General features: G+C 36.0%; 1 protein-coding gene and 1 long non-coding RNA gene across 2 annotated transcripts in view; one reads left to right on the forward strand and one right to left on the reverse strand.

The window, feature by feature from the left end:
• LOC100151952 (E3 ubiquitin-protein ligase RLIM-like) lies at positions 458-3,678 on the forward strand. Its single transcript, XM_001924867.5, has 2 exons — positions 458-701; positions 2,015-3,678. The coding sequence occupies exons 1-2, from the start codon at positions 458-460 to the stop codon at positions 3,676-3,678; spliced, it is 1,908 nt and encodes a 635-aa protein (XP_001924902.3).
• LOC110257761 overlaps positions 4,626-22,144 on the reverse strand; it is a 77,756-nt gene continuing 60,237 nt past the window's right edge. The window contains exon 2 of the long non-coding RNA XR_002340719.1: positions 4,626-4,756. This is a non-coding gene — a long non-coding RNA (uncharacterized LOC110257761). The remainder of the gene's footprint in view (positions 4,757-22,144) is intronic.

A 22,144-nucleotide genomic window follows, 5' to 3' on the forward strand; every position in this document is an offset into this window, starting at 1 on the left:
ATTGAGGGATCTTATAATGCAAGATGAAGCCATTAAGAGTTAAAAGGGAGAGGACACACTAACTAGAGCATATCAGACAGCCTGAAAAAGCCTCCTGAAAGGCTGTCCGGCTCATGTGGGTGAAACGAGGTGAAGGACGGAGCTTGGTATACTTTAAGCCCTCAGAAATACTGACCGGTTTTTGAATGAAATGAAACCTAACTTGAATTCGGTCCCAATTCGGTAACAGTTGGCACGCTAACGGATTCCTAGGCAACGCCTAGCAAGTTCTGAGATTGAGGTGGCTCCCAACCAAGGACTCACCAGAAGCTACAAAACTGACGCGGGAGGGAAAGAGCGAGGAACCTCTTTGGAGGGGGACTCAGTCTGCGTCGGATACCGGACACTCCGACGGAAGTGGGGTTGAATTTCAACACTATGTTGTGAAATTCAGATAATTTTCCACTTGTTCATCAAGATGGAAAACTCAGATTCCAGTGATGAAGGAGATGAAGCTTCGGCCCAACGCAAATGTCAGAGGGACCGACTGCTTCGAGAAGAAGATTTCTACCGATTTGTAAATAAACTGAGGGAAGAAGATTACAAACTTATGAGGAATAACAATTTGCTAGGCATCCCAGGTGAAAGTACAGAAGAAGAGTTGCTGAGAAGACTTCAACTAATTAAAGAAAATCTACCACAAAACTCAGACGAAAATAAAGGTATATTTCACTTTGGGTGGGTGGCTGGGCGGGGAATAGGTTGGGATGAATACGGAACTTCGTAATAGAAAATGTCGGCCAACGGTTATATGGAAGGGGCATAAATTAATTTGGTAAGTAACTTCTCATTAAAAAAGAACTGGCATTCACTTGATTTTGGGGGAGAATGTCAAGGTATTTTTTTTCCTGGGTCACATTTGGGTTGTTTTAATTGGGAAACAATGAGAAGTAGCTTGTTCGTGTTTTTCTTGGCTTTCTACCTCATTTAAAATTCCTCAGACTTCCTAAATTTTTTTTCTACATAGACATGTGAAAAAGCAAAAAGAAATATTTTATATACTAATCAAGTGTATCTCAACTGGGAGCCATTTTGCTCTCCCTCACCCCAGGGGATACTTGGCAATGTCTAGAGATATTTTTGGTTGTCACACACAAGGCATGGGCATTACTACCATCTAGTTGGCAGAGGGGTGGGGTGCTGTCGAATATCTCACAATGCAGAGGATAGCTTCCCCAAACAAAGAATTGTCCAGCACCAAAATGTCAGCAGTGCAAAGGCTGAGAAACCTTGTTCTAATCTCAGGTCTGGTGCCTTCTCTCCCAGTGTGAACTAGAGAATTTTACTATATAATGAAAAATAAACTATAATACTTTGGTTCCTGAATATGGTTTTATATGTACCATACTAAGTTCAATTTATTCATTTGCTCTGACCTTCAATTTAATGTCAATTCAAAATCTTGGCAACATTAATACATATTCAATATTCAAATACTTTTAAACTTATAAAACTTGCTTATAGTTGGCAATAAGCTTCTATTTTAAAACAATTTTATGTATCATCAAAAGCCCTTAAATTAAGAGCCTGTAAGTAGTAATGATGGAGACTAATGAGAATTAGACAATAATGTAAACTGAACTAAAATATTAGCACCCTACCTTAACTGGTGTTTACCTTGTTTAACTGCATAAGTGTTGTGACAGTGGGCTGAAAAAATGTTGTCTCTTGACATTCCCCCTACAGTAGTACACAGGGCTGCGTATATGAAATTCTGAAAAACAAACTTCCTCCAGATTCCCTTTTTAAAAACTCTCTAAATTTAGCTAGGATTAACTCATTATTTTCACATGGAATTGAAATTTTTAAATCTAGGCAGTATAGTTTACAAAATCTTACATCTGTGAAATCGCTTTAAAACATCAGAGTATTTAAGTTGTCATTTTTGTTTGCTTTTGAAACAAAGTTTCAGAGTACTGTTTTATGATGGTTTTAATTTTGGTAGTTCCTTTATGACCCCCCCTTTTTTTAACAGGTGGAGGAGATTCTTCAGATGATGTGTCTAGTCGTGACTCTATAATAGACTGGCTTAATTCTTTCGAAGAAACTGAAAATGTGACAAGTGACCAAATAGAAAACCAATCTTGGAGAGAAGTAGTAAGTCAAATTAATCCAAACAGTGATGATTTCAGATTCAGTTTAGACATAAATTTTAACCTTAATAATGACAGCCTAAATCCAGAGAATGAATATGTAGCATCTGAAAGATTTTCCAGAAGAGAAAACATGGAAGACATGCAGAGGCAAGTAGAAAATCCACAATTTGAATCAATATTTACAAGACCATCTAGATCAGAGCAAAGTGCAACTGAAGCATTAATGGAAGCCTCACCCACCAGAGGTCAGAGAAGAACAAGAAGTAAGAGCCCAGACTATAGGAGAACCAGAGCAAGAATTGAAAGCAGGTCACCTCCAAATTCACTGAGGGAAATTTTCCGAAGATATCATCATAGTGAGTCATCTCAGGCTTTAGAGCAGCCTCTGGTAAATGAGACTGAGACATTTGCTAGCACTGAACACCAAGAAACATTGAGAAAGCAAATAACTGGACTTGAGTTACAAAATAGGGGTCTTACTGAAACTTCTAGAACAAGGCATACCATTCAGGAAGAATGTTCTCCAGACACAACCAGCAGTGGTGAAGCTTGGAGATTTAGAGAGATAAATCCAACTATACCCTTCAATCTTGAAGTAGGACGAGTTCATCCTGAAGCACATTCTCAGAGAGAGAGCATAGCTAGTAGAACTCAGTTAACATCTGAGACACCAAACACTACTGTCACTTTAGAAAGTGAACAAGGAGGACCAAGCCTTATGTTTTCACATTCTGAGCAGGCAGACATGAAAACTCATGTGAATACCATCAGAAATCCCATTGGTGGAATTTTAAATACTAGCTTAAATGATAAAACATATGTTCCAATTCAGAGCCTGTTAGGTCAAACAATGACAGGATTTAGTGATTCAAGTAACCTTATGGACAGTGACAGTAATTTAGAACCTAGTGTCCCAACTCCAAGTCAAAGCATAGAGAGGACAGAGTCATCAAATGGAACAAATGGTTCTAATAGTAGTAGTAGTAGTACAAGATCTGGTTCCAATTCAAATGCTAGCTATGATCCCCATTCGAGTTCCACACTGATTTTTACTTCAAGCTCCAGTGACATGTCTAGTTATAGTTCTAGTCCTATATCCAGTTCCAGCTCAAGTGATGAAAATTCAGAAATCAGCTCACTGATGTTTGAAGGCAGTGAGGCAAGAAGTTTATCATCAGGCTTATCAGAGACCAGGCAAGAGAGTAGACAGATGACCCCAATAATATTTGATGAAAGTGACTCTTGGCCCTCCCTTGATCTGGACCAGTTTTTCCTCTTAAATGATGATTATCTATACCAAGCTACAGGACTCACCAAAGAACAGATTGACAACTTGGCTGTAAGATCTTTTAGCAAATATGATGTATTAAAAGCCTGTAGCATTTGCATCACAGAATACACAGAAGGCAACAAGATTCGCATCCTACCTTGCTCCCATGAATTTCACATTCACTGCATTGATCGCTGGCTGGCTGAGAATTCCACCTGTCCTATTTGTCGTGGGGAAATAGTGGACTCCAGAGAGAGAGGAAATTCTAATTGACATCTGAATTCTCATCTATATGAAGTGTTTTAGGGATGGACAAATAAGTCACCTTTCTCATGTCCACTTTTAGAGTTATTTATGTTTAATATAACAATTTAATTTAATTTAATTCTGAATCTATATGTTACAATCTGAACTAAATCACTGGTTCTGGAAGGAATTATTGGACCTTCCCCAGTTTCTGTTCCATAATAAAAGGAAATATTACAAAGTTAAACAATATTATCCAATTTGACAATAAAAATTAATTTTACACCATAGCAATTCATTGAATTTCTATAGAAATTTAGCATGTACACCGGGTTGGGATGTTTCTGATTCCATGAAAGAAAAATCTTAATATGATGTAATCAATCCAGAGAGATCCTAATAGTAATTATCTAGTTATGTAAATTCCAGACATCTCTTATTTGTGCATGCAAATAAAAAGGAACCCAACCAAATAACTAAGAAGTGATTTAAGACTGTATTAGAGTCACTCACATAAGGAAGTCATGTTACATTCAGAGAATGCTATAAAGCTTTGAAAATCTTCTCTATCTCTCTCTCAAGCAGTTTATTCCACTGTCCCTAGTATTACCTTAAAGTTTCTCTTATTCCCCAGTATCAATGTATCAGTTAGGGTCCTAGTCAAAAATTGATGGAACACTTGAAAAGAGTAATGGAATAGCACTTAATGAAGAGACTAAACCGTGTAGAGAATGAAGAGAAACCAAGAGATGATGAAGTACCCTAAGGCCAGAAACATTGAGAAGCCAGTATTATAATCACTAGGCATAAAGGGGCATAAAGAACCAGTAGTTCCTGCAACCTAGAAAGTCTTATAGTTGTAATACAAGTCCACTCAACAAGAGCTGTAACCTTATACAGTGGCAACCACTGACAATCTACAGTGTGCAGGGTGGGGCTGGGAGGGGGGGAATCATGGAAATAAATACCCTTACCTTTCTTTCCTGACATCCAATCTCTTGTCAGTAGTTCACATTAGCCAAACCAAACTTGATGACACAGAAAGATTGGTTGATGAACCCGATAGAGTGGAATCACAGAGCAGGGTTGAGGATAGCAAGTAGGCCTGAAAAGCAAATCAAAAACCATCTATCACAATCAGCATTCTGAACTCTTCAAATCCAGTCTGTCAATGCTTTCTTGTCCCTTCCCCTTGCTCTATGCCACTCTATCAGCTCTTTAACAACCCTATTTTCCTTTCATCTACTCAGATCTTGTACATTAGCGAGAATACATTTTGTCTTTATAAGTGATAAGATGACAAATATTTGTAACTTAATCACCTTTCTCTTAAACATGTCACCCTTTGGTTTGCTGTGATTGTAAACAACGAAGGAAAAGGGCAGTTATAGGCATTTATTTAATTTTTGCTTAAGTATATTTGTTTCAATTTAATTTTATATGTAAGTTTAGTTCACAAATTATTTTTTAAAACAGATTATTTCTTACAAAGAGTTTTATGGTTTATATATGACTCAGTCATTGTGTGAATGATCCAAAGTACCCAACTGCTGATTAGAGCCTCTCAAGTTGCAGTATGAAAGCCTTTAAAGCTAAAACCTGAGTTCAAAAACATACCTATATAGTTCAATTCTAATTGTCCCTAGTGAAACTGTCACCCAAAATCATGACTATCTAAAATCTAAAATTAGACCACGCTTTCTTCCAATCTAAACACAGTGAAGGATTTTTATGCTAATTCAGCCTGAAGACATTTTTTTGGTGTATTAGCCAGTCCAGCAAGTTTTCCTTAAAATTTTCAATCCTAGTTTAGGTGACAGTACACTGTATTATAACCTAAGGCAATAATCATAAGTTGTGTGCAATTGCAACCTCTACAAATGTAAACAGTGTTAAGTATGAACCTGCTCTAAAAATTTTAAGTCAGAAACATCACTGACCTTTATTTTCTATGTGAATTGCTGGCAGCCACAGTATTTGCACATAACTATAAAATATAAATGGGGAGTGGTGGTGAAGTTTTTTAATACATCATTGAGCCAGCATATCTTTCATACAGAAGATATTTTCATGGCTAGAAATAAAGGCTTATACCAAACCCCTGACATTCACATTAAATTCTGAAAATTGTTTATCATTTTTATGAAGTATTTCTGATATCAGATATACTTCATTTAAAGTGAGTATAATAATTATAATAGTACTTGGCTTTCATACTATCCTAAGAGGTTCCAGCCTTTCAAAGGGTGATAATTAATGCTTCAGTACATTCACATAGACCTTCTGTGGCAGAATTCTAAGATGACACCCAGTGATCCTTGTAGTACCCCTCCATGAGTATGAAACCTCTGAGTGTGATGGAATATCATTTCCATTATTAGATTATGATATATGGCACAGATAATTGGGAGATTATGCAGAGTGAGCCTGACCTAACCAGGTAAGCAATTAAAAGGCACAGAGGATTTCTAATCCAGATAAGATGGCTTATATTCCTCTCTCCCTGCTCTCCCTTTATATGTACAACTATATATCCTGAAAATAATATGACAACCTAAGGAGAGCTATAAAGTTTGAAAGAAGAAGGTGGACTGGCTGAAAACTTAGAATAGAGGAGTAACTTCAAGCAGGGCACTTTATGACCCTCTACCAACAAAAAAGGTAACCCAGGCCCAGCATTTCTTAACTTCCAACTTAGTAAAAGGAAGTGACTCAAATAGGTTCTACATCACATCAAATGCGAATCCCACAAATACCAGGTGAGCCCTGCAGAAGCTGCAAGTAGGAACGATTGAGAGCCCTGCTGACAATAAATAGGGAAAGTACTGTCCTTCCCTGCTGGACCTGAGATTCCCCTTCACCACCTAGACATATCAGTGGCCAACGGTATCAGCAAAAGTGATTTCCCCACCAAAAGTTCACACCTGGAAAATGTTCTTCAACTCAAGATGGGCCTGAAGCTTCTCTCCCCTACCCAAAAACATCTGGCAACATGCTAGTACCAGCAACAGGGATCACTCCACAGAAAGCTCTGAACCTGGTAAGAACCCTCTATCCTTTAGAGTCAAAGGAGACCATGTCACAAGTGCCTGGGCCAGAAAGCACTCTTCATCGAGTGGTTCAGATTCCCTTCACCCACCAGGAGCACCAAGTACCCTATCCTGGGGAAGCTTCTTTTGACGCCTTAAGCAGCATAAGCAGAGACCAGAGGTAATCCCACCTGTACAAGATAAACTAAAAGAGTATGACAAAGGTTCTGAAAATTAGACTGTCATGGAACCGCAGTCCACAAAAGTAGAGAAGGAACTGCGCGTCAAACCTATAAAAAGCAAATGTCTCCTAAAATTTAAAACACTTTAAATAGGGACCAAAGTATCCTAACATAAGAGCCAAAGAGTCCCATAGACAATAAAATATCATTATTCATACCAAAAACCAGACATGTGACAACTCAAATAAGAAATGACAAATGATGGCCAAGCCAAAATGAATCAGATGTTAGAGTTACCTGAGAAGAGGTTTAATGCTGATTTCAGGCCTTTAAGACCCTAAACATAGAACCCAGTCACCACATGCCAGTATACCAACATACAGAACTGTGAACTAATAAAGGGATGATTATACTTTATTTTATTTATTTATTTACTTTTGTCTTTTTTCCTTTTCTAGGGCCGCTTCCCACAGCATATGGAGATTCCCAGGCTAGGAATCAAATCAGAGCTGTAGCCGCCGGCCTACACCACAGCCACAACAATGCCAGATCTGAGCCGCATCTGCAACCTACACCACAGCTCACGGCAATGCCGGATCCTTAACCCACTGAGGAAGGCCAGGGGAGCGAACCCGCAACCTCATGGTTCCTAGTCGGATTCGTTAACCACTGCGCCATGGTGGGAACTCCGATGATTATACTTTTTATAAATCTGTACTAATTAATAGTATATTATACTGTTATACATTTGTACTAATTTCTTATGCAGCAACAGAAAACTAATACAACTTCTCATCTAGGATCCATTCTGTGCCCAGAAAATAATTATAATGAGTCCTAGACTAGTAAATGGCTTAATGCTTTGGTTCTAGGCCTACTATGACTTTATAGTCATCTTGGTCCTATAGAAAATGAAATTCTTGACCTTTAAGCACCATTTTCCTGAAAATAGAATCTCTAATCCCAGCTACTAAAGCACCAAGAAGACAATATCCTTCCTAATTGAACATCACCAACTATACTTCACATCATCCTATCTCATTCTACTAGTATATGCGGCTTATATCATAAACTCAATTCGACATTCTGACTTTCAAACTATGTAGCCACTTATTCTTGTCTCAAAGTGATTGCTGAGTATTATATCGATCTCCCAAATCACATTCCTATCTTCCCTGACACATCAGAAGTTGAGAAGATATCTACCTGAATTTTCCAAGCTCCACCTGATCTGTTTCTTATAGTACAATGTATCAGTTTAAACACACAGTATCAGTCATTGCTGTTTGTGAGCATAAACATTTCCATCTTAAAAATGTTTTCCGTATTTTCCCTCTAGTTTTTTTAATATTTATTTATTTTTGCCTAATTCAAAAAAAGTAAACCTTATCTCATTAACAAATTATTTTTGAAAGTAGTTAGAACCTACGGATAGGTCTTTGTCAACATTATATCTTTTTTGGCTAACCATGAAAATAAGTTGTGCCCTCAATCTTCTGTGAAGAATTAAGTATAAAGATTATTTTGTAATTGCCAACAAGACTGAGCATTTAACAATATGAACATCAAAACACCAAATATACTGGAAAGTTCACAAGGAAATGTGATGTTTCTTTTAAGTAATATTACCTGTTATCAATGTACTTTAAGATCTTCAGTATCTTCATCTTCAGTACCGTCTTTATGATAACTAACCAAATATTTCATGTCTTCTCATTATTTGAAGGGTTAATGTGTAGTCCCTTCACTGAGAAGTTTCTTTGTATAAGAATTTCAAACGGAAATCTGAAATATAGTTCTTTTCTGTGGTATCATTTAATTAGTAGACTTTACTTTCTATAAGTTTCAGATCTATAGAACAATTGAGCAATCTGATAGTACAGCAAATTCCCCAATACTCTCCCCCTCTACACACCTACAGTTTTCCACTACTAACACATTGCATCAACATAATACTTTGTTACAGTTAATGAACCAAAATTGATACATAGCTATTAACTGAAGCCCATAGTGTACATTAAGATTCAGTCTGTGTTCCATATTCTATGGGTGTTAAATACATGTCACACATACACCATTACAGCATCACACAGATGGTTTCCTTGCCTTAAAAACTCCTTGTACTTCACTTATTCATTTGTCCTTCCCTTCCTGTGGATCCCTAGCAACCACTTTTCTTTTTCCTGTCTCTTACGGTTTTTGCCTTTTTTAAGGAATTACATGTAGTTTGGATAATACATAAGTAGTCTTTCCAGGCTGGCTTTTAAAGTTTCACTTAGCAATGTGCATGTAAGTTTCCTCTATGTCCTTTCATGGCTTAATGGCTCATGTCTTTTATTCCCTGAGTAATAGTCCATTGTGTGGATGTACCATAGTTTGCTTATGAATTTACCTCTTGAAGGACATCTTGGTTACTTATAAATTTTTTTTGCTTATTAATAAATCTCTGCAGGTTTTTGTATGAATGTAAGTTTTCAACTCATCTGGATAAAGATATAGGTGTATGATTGGTGGATCATATGGTAAAGGCTATATTTAACTGTTTTTTTTTGTTGTTTTTTCATTTTATTTTTCAATGATTTCTATTTTTTTCCATCATAGGTAGTTTACAGTCTTTTGTCAATTTTCTACTGTACAGCAAGGTGACCCAGTCACACATACACACAGACATTCCTTTTCCTCACATATATTTAACTTTGTAAGAAACTACCAAACTTTCTTACACAGTGACTATACTCTTTTACATTCCCACCAGCAATGAATGAGATTTCTTGTTGCCCCACCAAGCACTTGCTATTGTCAGATTTTGCAACTATGGTATCATTTAAGATTCAAAAATTCTTTGCCATCCTAACTAAGGTTTTTTCACCATGAAATAAGAGGCTCTGCTTGTGTGACATTCAAAACTCTCCCATCAAGCCAGCATCTTTAACATCACTGCAAAAAATATGGGGATTTGGAAAAACATTTGGGGGTAATTCCTTTTTAATCTCATCTACCATTCAGGAAGGACACTAATTATCAGCCAACTCTGGGTTCTGGGTTATCCATTCTGACATCAGTAGTCACAACATAGCTATCCACCACTCCTCCTCCTTCTGTTCTGGAAATGCGGTGTTTTTTTTTTTTTTTTTTCTTTTAGTAGCACTTGTGACTTATCTATAAACCAATTTTTTATTTACCTTGTGCTTGTTTCTCCCCCACTCCTATCCTAAAATAGAATCTCCAAAAGATCTTTTTTTATTATTACTACCATATTTCTATTTATTTATTTATTTACTTACTTATTTATTTATTGTCTTTTGTCTTTATAGGGCCACACCTGCAGCATATGGAAGTTCCCAAGCTAGAGGTCTAATCAGAGCTGTAGCCACCGGTCTATGCCAGAGCCACAGCAATGCCAGATCCGAGCCATGTCTGTAACCTACATCACAGCTCACAGCAATGCTGGATCCTTAACTCACTGAGTGAGGCCAGGGATCGAACCTGCAACCTCATGCTTCCTAGTCGGATTCGTTTCCACTGTGCCATGACAGGAACTTCTACTACCATATTTCTAAAGACTAGAACAGTTACTGGTGCACTTGCATGCACAGACACACACATGCATGCACTTTTTTCCAAAGAAAGTTCTTGGTTTGGCTTCAGAATTTTTGGCCACTGTGAGCATCCCAGACTTATTTTTTACCCTCGGCTTTCCAAAGGAAACCTATTTTTATATTGTTACCTAGTGTCCAGGATTTGATCTATTTCAGCCTGGACATCCCTCACTTGGCTAACATTTGTATAGGGTTGCTTGCCTAGTAGGTTGCTTAATAGTTACAATATCTCCAGCTCTTTTCTAAATCATCATTTCATGCATTCAACACATATATACTTTCCGAGAATGTGTCACACCCAATGCTGGGTGCTAGAGTTATAGTTAAGAAGTGCAGCACTTATTAAGAAACATATTGAAGTTTAAAAAAGGCAGATAAACATATGGTGATGGATGCCCTGATAGAGATTCAGATACAGGGTATAATGGAATGATCTAGGAGGAGCAATTTATACTAATAATTCAAAACTCCATAAGGTTAGGTGTTATCTGCCTTGTATCTTACAGGACGAAAAGCAATTAGCTAATTAAATCAAGTCATTAATATTATCCTAAGCAAAATAAATACCGCATGTAACAGTAAAGATGATTGAAAATTCAGGGATCAGTAAAAAGTATGAATCATCCACTTTGGGATAGAAGAGGAAGAGATTTGAATATATTAGCAAAACATGAAGAGATCAGGCCAAAGAGGTAACAAATGGTCTTGTGTATCAGGCTGAAGGGTTGAACAATGAATACACATTCAACATGATTTTTGTAATAGGAATAAAATTTTTCAATTTTTAGAATGGTCATACTAGCAGGGATATGCGGAACAGAATGTAGAAAAGTTAGACTGTCCCATTTATGGAGTTATGACATTAACTGGAAAAAATGTACAAAGTCCTGAAATAATGGTGTGACAGTTCAGACATGCATGCATATAGATACAAGTAGTATTAAAGAAGAACAACCAGATTTGGAGGTTGCTCGGTAATTTAAAGATGACCTCAAAATTCTAGATTAGGTGACTGAGTAGATGGTGGGAAGTTCCAATGATAGAAGAAATGCAATATAACTTATTTGTCATGGTAGAGGAATAGATGACAAGTCAGCTGAAATCTCTGAGATTTGAGATGTGAGAGCCGTATTTTAGTGGCAACGTCCATTTAGCTATCATGGAATATCAAGTAAGCTTCTAAAATTAGAATAAAGAAGCTAAATTGAAGAAGTATGAGGTATTTGCCTATAAAAGTATGTTCAGTGGCAGGAGAGGAAGGGAGATGGATGGAATCTCAGGGAATAGGAGTAATTATAAAGTACACAGGCATAAAGAAGATAGCAAAGACAATCAAGACAGAAAAATGAGAAGTAAAAAGATAATCAGAGCACACCTATAAATGTAATAAATTCACTAAGTAATAAAAAACAAACAAAAAAAGATAATCATAAACATATGATGTGACACAAGCCAACAAAACAGAATGTTTCCAGAAGAAAATAACAAGATCCTCTTATAGAAGTTTCTCTAGCTCAAAAATAATGAAATACATTTTTAAAAATCAAAATATTATATTAAAAATATGATTTTAAGAAAAACCTAGTATTCCAGCATATGGCTAATGAACATAATTTATTAGAAATTAGAAGACTGTTCAGCACTCAAAATGTTTACATATTTTTGTTAAGTAACATTAAAAAAAATTTGTGGATATATCTACATACTTACTTAAAAGAAATTTAGGAGTTCCCATCATGGCACAGCAGAAATGAATCTGACTAGGAACCATGAGGTTGTGGGTTCGATCCCTGGCTTCCCTCAGTGGGTTAAGGATCCAGCGTTGCCATGAGCTGTGGTGTAGGTCGCAGATGTGGCTCAGATCTGGTGTTGCTGTGGCCATAGCTCTGATTAGACCCCTAGCCTGGAAACCTCCAAATGCCAATGGGTGTGGCCCTGAAAAGACAAAAAAGACCAAAAAAGAAAAAAAAGAAATTTATAGATGTGGAAATTACCAAGTGAAAGGCTATAAACCATTTTAAGGCCACCGATACATAATGCCAAAACATCCAAAGTTGCAGCAACTTACATTCTCCCCAACAATTTTCCAGAGTTACCAAGTAGTATATTATTACTAACATTGTCATTTCTCATTATAAAAAAACATCAAAGGGGAAAACAAAAAAAGAAAAAGAAATAGTTCATTGTCAAACTGTTCATTTCTTTCATTTTAATTTATTGATTATTAATGAGATCACCACTGGAATTGGCGAATTGTCTGGTGATATTTGTCATCTTTTTTAAAAGAATGGTAGATTTTTCCTTTTTTTCTTAATGAATTTTACTACATTTATAGTTGTGCAATGATCATCACAACCCAATTTTATAGCATTTCTATACCAAACCGCTAGCCCATTCCCCAACCCCTCAACCTGTCTCCTTTGGAAACCGTAAGTTTTTCAAAGTCTGTGAGTCAGTATCTGTTCTGCAAAGAAGTTCACTGTGTCCTTCTATTAGATTCCACCTGTAAGTGATAGCATATGACGCTGGTGTCTCACTGTCTAACTTCACTTAGCGTGATCATTCCTAGGTCCATCCATGTTGCTACAAATGCCATTATTTCTTTCCTTCTAATGGCAGAATAATATTCCATTGTGTATATGTACTACATCTTCTTTAGCCACTCCTCTGTCGATGGACATTTAAGGTTGTTTCCATGTCTTGCCTATTGTATTTAGTGCTACAATGAAAAATGAGTACATGTATCTTTTCAAGTCCTGGTTTTCTCTGGATAGATGCCCATGAGTAGGACTGCTGGATCAAATGGTAGTTCTATTTTTAGTTTTCTGAGTAATCTCCATACTGTTTTCCACAGTGGTTGCACCAATTCACATTCCCACCAACCGTGTAACAGGGTTCCTATTTTTTACACCCTCTGCAGAATTTATTGTTTATAGACTTTGATGATGGCCATTCTGGCCAGTGTAAAATGGTACCTCCTAGTGGTTTGGATTTGCATTTCTCTAATAATGAGTGATGCTGAATATCTTTTCATGTGATTTTTGGCCATTTGTATGTCTTCTTTGGAGAATTGTCTGTTTAGTTCTTCTGCCCATTTTTTGGATGTGGTTGTTTTTTTGGTATTAAGCTGTAGGAGGTGTGTATAAATTTTGGAGATTAATCCCTTGTCTTTCCCTTGTCAGTCACTTCACTTGCAAATATTTTCTCCCATTCTGTGGATTGTCTTTTTGTTTCGTTTAGGCTTTCCTTTGCTGTGCAGAAACTTTTAAGTTTAACTAAGTCCCATTTATTTTTGTTTTTATTATCATTACTCTAGGAGGTAGATCTGAGAAGATTTTTCTCATTTTTATGAGATCCTATCAATTTTAAATATATGTTTATATATTATATATGCATGTTACTACCCCATTAGAATTTTCTCATACACTGCAGTTTATCACTTTATAAGTTTATGATTTTTTTAATGGTTGCCAGTTATAAAGTACAATGTGAAATCTTTTTTTTTTTTTTGGATTTTTAGGGCCACACCCATGGCATATGGAGGTTCCCAGACTAGAGGTCGAATTGGAGCCGTAGCTGCTGACCACAGCCACAGCAACACCAGATCTGAGCCACACCTACAACATAAACCACAGCTCACAGCAACAACAAGTCCTTTAACCCACTGAGAGGGACCAGGGATAGAATATGCATCCTCATGAATGCTAGTGAGATTCATTTCCCACTGAGCCATGACAGGAACTAGAAATCTGTCATTTTTTAAAATTATGATTTCTTCTGTTTCTCATAAAAAAGGTAATTCCTCATTTGGAAATCATATTCATGTTTGATTTTTAATTTTTAATATGTATTCATTTAACTCCTTTATCCTTCTGAAATGAATATACTGATTTTCATATAAACCTTGCATAGTTAACATTGTATAGTACTGAGACTCATATCTAGCACCCTCTTAATGCTTCGAATTAAATAGGAATTCCACCAAGGTTCTAGCATTAAATGTAAATTGCTTGTTTGTTTAAAGAAGATATCACATTTAAAAAAAGTGTTACTCATTTCCAGCTTAAGACTTGGAATTAATGTTGAATTTTGTAAAATGACTTTTGAGAATGCAATGAGGCTGATGAAATTATTAGTAATATTACCTTTACCACCTATGAATGAATAAAATAAACCCATTTTTGGCTTATTTTTCTACACTTTGGACATGGCCTTCAATTTCAATTTCTATATTAATAAAGTTAGACGCTAACATGGGACTATATTTCTTCTATAAAATTAATTACTGGAGAGTTCTCTGTTCTTTGAATTTCTTGCTCATTAAAGAAAATACCATATTCAGTAATTTTTATGGATTTACTTATTGAGTCCTTTTTCAGTTTCTTTCTTGGTGATTTAACCATTGGTATTTACTACTTTAGGAGCTAAACATAGTAGATATTTTTCCCAGAAGAAACATTTTGAAAGTGTTTTCAAATTAAAAATCACCAATTTGTACATGGAATTTTAAAACTTTGTATTTAAACAACTTTATGTTGGAGTTCCCATCATGGCGCAGTGGTTAATGAATCTGACTAGGAACCATGAGGTTGTGGGTTCGATGCCTGGCCTTGCTCAGTGGGTTAAGGATCCAGCATTGCCGTGAGCTGTGGTGTAGGTCACAGATGCGGCTCGGATCCTGCGTTGCCGTGGCTCTGGCATAGGCTGGTGGCTACAGCTCTGATTAGACCCCTAGCCTGGGAACCTCCATATGCTGGGGGAAGCAGCCCTAGAAAAGGCAAAAAAAAAAAAAAAAAAAAAAAATTAACAAAATAAATCCACAAAACAAGTTTATGTTAAAAACTGTATTTAAATAAGTAATGATAAATAAGTACATTCTGGTCATTAAAAATCAAATACAAATAAATCAGTCTTCCCTAAGATTACTTTCATCTCCAATTCCAGTTTCATTTCTCCCACCCTTCTTGTACAAAAAAAGTTAGTCACTGTTACTACTTTGGCATATATCCATCAAAAACTTCCATGCATGGGAATTTTTTTCAGGACACTGTTCTGCAACTTGCTTTCTTCAGTTAATAAACTCTCAATATACATAAATAGGTCTTTCTTTTTTAAACTGTGACAAAGAATTCTATATTAGCAGTATAACATATACTATATTATTCCAATATTAATGGATATTTTAATGGATATTTATGTTGCTTCTGACACTGTTTTCAAAATCTGACATCACACATATAATTTCCATTATCTTTCTTTTAAAAATTATTTTATAGCATCATTCCTACTTGTTATGGATGTAATACCTACTCATATTTCTCTAATGTGCTTTTTTCAGGTTCTTTGCTATTCCCTGAATTATTCTCATTTCTTCTAGGATTTTTCTATTTTTAAAACTTATCTGATTTCTGTCATGCCTATTTCAAATATCTCACCAATATTTACAGAACGTCTACTCTAGCCGAGGCAACTTTTTGGGTGCTATGAATATTACAGTGAAATTTTCAAATCCCTTGCTTTCTAGGAGTTTACATTCTTTTTAACATCTAGTGATATTTTGTTTTCTACTCATATTTAAGAATGAGGACTGTAAGCTATACGTTTGTGGTTAGGGTTAGGTTTCTGAAAGGCTTAATTTCGCCATGAACAGATGGAGACTTGTCAATATTCTGAAAACCTACAAATATTAAAAGAGCAAGTCTTTGGTAGGTACTATAACCACACTTTCCATTGTAGATCACCCTGAAGACAATATTTGCATCTTTTTTCAAAAGGCTACTTTTAAAAGAAAGAATTGGTAAGTGGGTGGTTAAAAGCCTTTCTGTTAGGCCTTTTGCTTGGGAGAAAAAGGTATAAGTGAAGTAACTCTGCTCCGCACAGACTGTGAGTCTACTTCTCCCTCTTGCCACTCTGAATTACTCTGCAGTTCTGTTGGGCACATATATATCCCAGAAGCTGAAGCTCCCTCCTTTCCTTGCATGTTTTAGCAGTGGGCTTCCTTTTCTTTCATATTTCACAATAATTATTAGTTTCTTGAGAGGCAAATGTAATGGCTAAGCCCACAAACGTCTTGAACCAGAGCCTATTTTCCTTTGTATTTTAAGTCCAATGTAAAAAAATTTAAAAGTTCAACAACAGAGAAAGAATTTCAGAATATTTGAACTTTAAGGAGTATATACCCATCACTTCATCTTTGCAAGAAAATTAGCTTCTTGAAGTATTACGCAACTGCTGCCACAGTCACTGTATTAATTAGAAGTTGTAATTTTAGAGAACTCCTTATGAGTTAGCTTAAGGATTACAATGGAATTTACTGCCACACAATACTCCAAAATTTGGGAGTGCTGATAGTTTCAGACAGAGGTAGGTGTGAAGGCCCAAAGGATGTGAACAGAAAATGTTTCTCTACCTCTGTTGTTTCTTTCTCTGCAGTATTTTGTTTTGTTTTGTATTATTTGGGGGAGGAAGCTTTCTTCAAAGGGTGACAAGAAAAATGACCAATTGCAACTCTATTTTTATATATTACCAATTTACTGAACATGGCAGAAAGAGAGCCTTTATACAAAAGAATGACTCAGCTTGGGATTTCTGTTCAAACATCAAGTTCAGGGGCTTCTAATTGCCCAGATCTTTGTCACATGCTCAACACTAAAACATGGCAATGGGATTGTGAAGCCAAACAAGAGAGAAATGTGAGCAATTCACTGGAAGCAGCAATAAAAGTCATCTAAGGAACATGGCTATCTTTTGTTTCTCATACTCTTCTTGAATCAATTCTAGTGATATATATTTTACTATAAAATAATCCATTTACCCAGATTTTAGATTACCAGCTGAACACCAGACCAAATAGGAAAAGAACAAGAAACAGATTAAAATTAATTTTTGATGTCTAACACATCATCAGTCAGTAGACACATGAGCAAGTGATTATTTTCTTAGTTAATTCAGCAGTAATAGAACAGAGAAGTTAAGAAACAGCTCTTTAACTTTTTATTTGTTTCTGTTTTTAAACTTTCAGAGCACTTCAAGTGAACCTCAAAATTGACAGAGAACTTGGTTCACAGGCATAAACCCTGCTGGAATTAAGTCTAAAGTTACTGTGAATCTTATAATACAATTATATTGTGTTTTTAAAGTGCTTCCACTTTATGCATAAAGAATAATTTAGAAGGCAAGGAAAGGTTTATTTAAATAAAATATAAAAGTAATTTTAAGCATACAATGATTGTTTCTGACCTCTGAGTTTCTAAGGTAATAGCAGCTTCTTAAATTCTAATCTTTCCACACATGCTCTAAAACCCATAGAGATTAACAAGGAAAAGAAATAAAGCCACAAAAAAAACTTATGTCAAAATCACAGAAATCAGAGAATACTATAACTTGGGTTTAGGCCTAATAGAAAACATCTGAAAGCAGAAGTGGCTTTACAGCCCAGACCTGGCTTTTCAGGCTGAAGGGGAGATTCAGATGAGGTTACTTGAAAATTATGAGCATGAAGCAGGATAATACTGGTGCCAGAATGTAGATAATTTCTCTTGGAAAAAGGAGATACTATCCTGAGTTGAAAAATACCAAGAAGAAGTATTAGATGAGAAGAATTTGAAAACACTGGAGAATGGAAATCCAAAGAAAGGGACCTAAAGGTGTGGGACAGGAGGTAACATTCATAGGAAGACACTGCTTCCAGAAGAATGGGAGCAACTTGGAAGGGATGAGCATCCCCTGGACTTTTGAAAATGAAGAGAAAGAATAAAGTGTATGTAGAAGATTAGAGGTCCTCCAGAAACAAAATAATGCATAATCAGAGTATATAGCCCTCTTTTAGTTGTGTCAGTCATTGAAAAAACTATAACACTGGTATTTTAACATTTCACTATAACAATTGTATTTTAACTCTAGAAAATAATTAGGAAGAAAAAGAGAGTTAGAAATGCTTGTAGGGTTTTGACATGTTGAACTGGCAGTAGCAGAGAGCATAAATTATACTGAGATCTTGGTTTCTAAAAATCATTTCCTGCTAAAAGGGATCAAGTCTCTTTGGAAATATGTCAGATTGTAGGAAAGGTCAGAGAGAGTACAAGGTAATCCAAAGAGCAAGGAAGTGCTCAAACACAGATGAGATCATATCAAAAGAATTCAGTAGTTGTCTTGAAGGTGGGCTTAATGAATACATTTGGTACAGTTGCAAGCATTACAGAGAATAATGACAGTACTGAATTATAATACATTAAACAATAATAAATATGTGTGAATAAGGATGAATTTTTATAATTATTTTTAAGAGAGGAGAAGAATAGAAAAATAGGAAATGATCTCAAATATAGGAATTGAGGTGATAATAAATGATCTCAGCAAATAAATATAAAAACATTTTCAAATTTAGAAACTATTTCGTAATTCCTTATGTAATAGTATTTTCAGTTACGGACCAATGACTGAAACCATATGGTAAAAAAAATATAGAGAACAGGCTATTTACAGTCCTTCAAATTACTTATTAATTACAAATGGAAAACATGCCCTTAAAACAGACAAATCATGGCCCCCTCATAAACCAGTAATGTTATGACTTGACATTATGTGCCTGTTAATGAGAAGCAGAGGAAGTTACACCTATGTTGTGTCTTTACCAGAAATATTTTATCTGAATTTAAAACATGGTAACACATTCAGGCAAATCATGAAAGTGTAATACACTCAAGAACAACTGGTCTTGACTCCGCAAAGGATTGAGGGTCATTAAAAGTGCAGGGCAATAGATGAAATTTACTAGATCATGGAAGATTTAAAGAGCCATCAATGCAACATATGATGGCTGTTGGTTGAAGTAGATTGAATTGTGGCAAAAACCAACAGAAAAATTACATTTTGGGGAAAATAAGAAAAGTTTTAGCGTTGTATGAAAAAATAATTTTCCTTTTGCCCTTCTAGATTTGTGGCTAAGATCCTTTAAGTACAGAAAACGTCTCTTCTGTCCTTCTAAGTTCTTTGGCTGGTCTGATAATCAAATTGACGCAAGACAGATTAACAGGAAAAAGACAAATTTAATTTTATATGTACCAGAGTCCCATAACACATGCCATCCAAAGGCAGTCAGGTAATTGAACCTTATATAACATCCTGAGCCAAGGAAATGAGTAGGGGTCTAGATACAAAGGGAAGGAAGGCCATTCACAGGAAGGCAGAGGAGCTGTTTAGAAAACCAACGTTGCCCTGACCTGCAGATAAGCTTCTTAGGTAAAAAGATAATTCTGGTAATAATCTCTTTCTGGTATAGGTTCCCCTTCCAATTTAAATTTAGGCACCTGAGGCAGAGGTAAAGAGCTTTCCTGAATCTGTTCAGTTTTGAATATCTTTAGCTCAAAGTAATTCTTATACCAAAGTAGCATATTTAGTGAAGGCTGTTCCCCTTAGATCTCACATTTGAAATTTCAAATAAGAAATTTCACACACCCCCTCCAAAAATAAAAAACCTGGAGTTCCCTTTGTAGCTCAGAGGTTAATCAACCCGACTAGGATCCATGAGGATGCAGGTTCGATCCCTGGCCTCGCTCAATGGGTTAAGGATCTGGTGTTGTCATGAATTGTGGTGTAGGTCCCAGACGCAGCTTGGATCCCACATTGCTGTGGGTGTGATGTAGGCCGGAAGGTACAGCTCTGATTTGACCCCTAGTCTGCTGAGAACCTCCATATGGTGTGGGTGCAGCCCTAAAATAGCAAAAAAAAAAAGAGAGAGAGAGAGAGAAATTTCACAACCCAGAAGCCAAGTTGATAAATTTATGCATATCTCATTGACCTAGTCTTGGTCTTGAGGTTAAGTCAGTTCAGTTAAACCGTTTTGTTTCATTTCAGGAAGCGGATGATGAAGGTGGGCTCCCAAAGTTAGGCCTGTATTGCTTAAACAAGCAATCAGATATTTAATAAGAGGATCTCTATGGAATAGAGTGTTTCTATGAGGGGAAAAAAAGAAGGTTAATGGTTGGAGAAAATTATGACCTAGTGTCTGAGTCCTGAGAGTTGCCAGTCAAGAAGATCCTTAAATATCAGACTTGAAATATCTTCATATGGAGAGAGGGCAGACAGTGACAGTCTCACAGAATTTTTTTTTTTTTTTTTTGCAGTGTGAATGCCTCTGTTGAGCTGAACCAGTCTGAGTGGCTTTCATGCAGTAAAGGGCATGAAGGAGACTGTCTAAACAAGCTATCGTGGTAAATTCTATGAAGTTCATATCAAATCATTCACATTCTGTCCGCAGGGGTGTGGGAAAAAGCGAAGTTTTGTTCTAAGTGACTCTAAGTCAAAAGGATGGGAGAAAATTGAAAATAATTTATTTGGAGAGCTGTAGCCAAACATTTGAGGAAATTGGGAGAATTCAAGATCCAGTCTCCTTTATAAGCAAATAACAAAACCCTAAAAGACAATAAACACCCCTTGAATATAATATCCACAAAGGTATGCTATTGAAACATACTTTTTCTTTCTAAAAAATTTCCACACCCTCATTTCTATAGATAGCCAAAACAGACTAATTTGTTTGCAAAATAAGTCTAGTTTCAATGGCCTGATTTTGTACACAAGTAGAACAAGAATAGTGATTGACCACATAGGCTCTTTTATTTTTATTTTTTAAATTGAAGTATATTTGAATTACAATGTTGTGTTAGTTTCAGGTGTACAGCAAAGTGATTCATATATATGTGTGTATATACATGTTATTATTTTTTTAGATTCTCTTCCCTCATAGGTTATTACAAAATATAGAGTATATTTCCCTGTTCAATATGGTAGGTCCCTGTTGGTCATCTTAGGCTCTTTTAAATATATTTTGTGGGAATATTTCATAAGGAATCTCATATTGAACTTTTATTCATTTTTTTTGGTTTTTTGGGTCTATACCTGTAGCATATTGAGGTTCCCAGGCTAGGAGTTGAATCAGAGCTGTAGCTGCTAGCCTATGCCATAGCCACAGCAGCACCAGATCCGAGCCTCATCTGCAACCTACACCACAGCTCACGGCAACGCCAGACCGTTAACCCACTGAATAAGGCCAGGGATTGAACCTGTGTCCCCATGGATACCAATCATATTCATTTTCCACTGAGCCACGATGGGAACTCCTCAGATGAACTTTTAAAAAAGCCTCTTGAGGCTAGGAAGCCAACCCAAGGACTTGTCATCTTTACTTGCAATATCTATACATTTAGATGAATTCCTCTCTTCTCAAGGTTCTGAAAATATCCTGAGATTGCTGCATCTGCCAGAAAGTGACCTTACTCAGCTAGTTAGGCTGTTGACAACCCTGTAAGCAAGGTATCAAGCTGTCTTTTTAAGGGTTTTTACTGGGTCCATAAATTCACCCTTAATTTCTTAAAGCTGACTGGTCATATTTGATTCTATGTATGTTATTCTCAAATATGACATTCCAGTCAAAGCCTTGGTTAATATAACCAGTTTCCAATTGTGTCCTATTATAAGGAAAGCAGATTCCTATTGAAGTGATACAAATAACTAACTGCATTGCCATAAAATGATTAGTCAGGAGTTTCCAAATTCTGAACTGATCAGGTAGGGATAAAAAGTAAATGTTTTATCTTTGTTTACAATTACAAAATTAATCATAATTAATTGTAATTAATTGGTGCATATTACAAAATTGTTGTTAAGAGAAAAAAATTTAAAC

The sequence above is a fragment of the Sus scrofa genome, chromosome X, assembly GCF_000003025.6.
Source record: "Sus scrofa isolate TJ Tabasco breed Duroc chromosome X, Sscrofa11.1, whole genome shotgun sequence".
NCBI classification, from domain to species: domain Eukaryota; kingdom Metazoa; phylum Chordata; class Mammalia; order Artiodactyla; family Suidae; genus Sus; species Sus scrofa.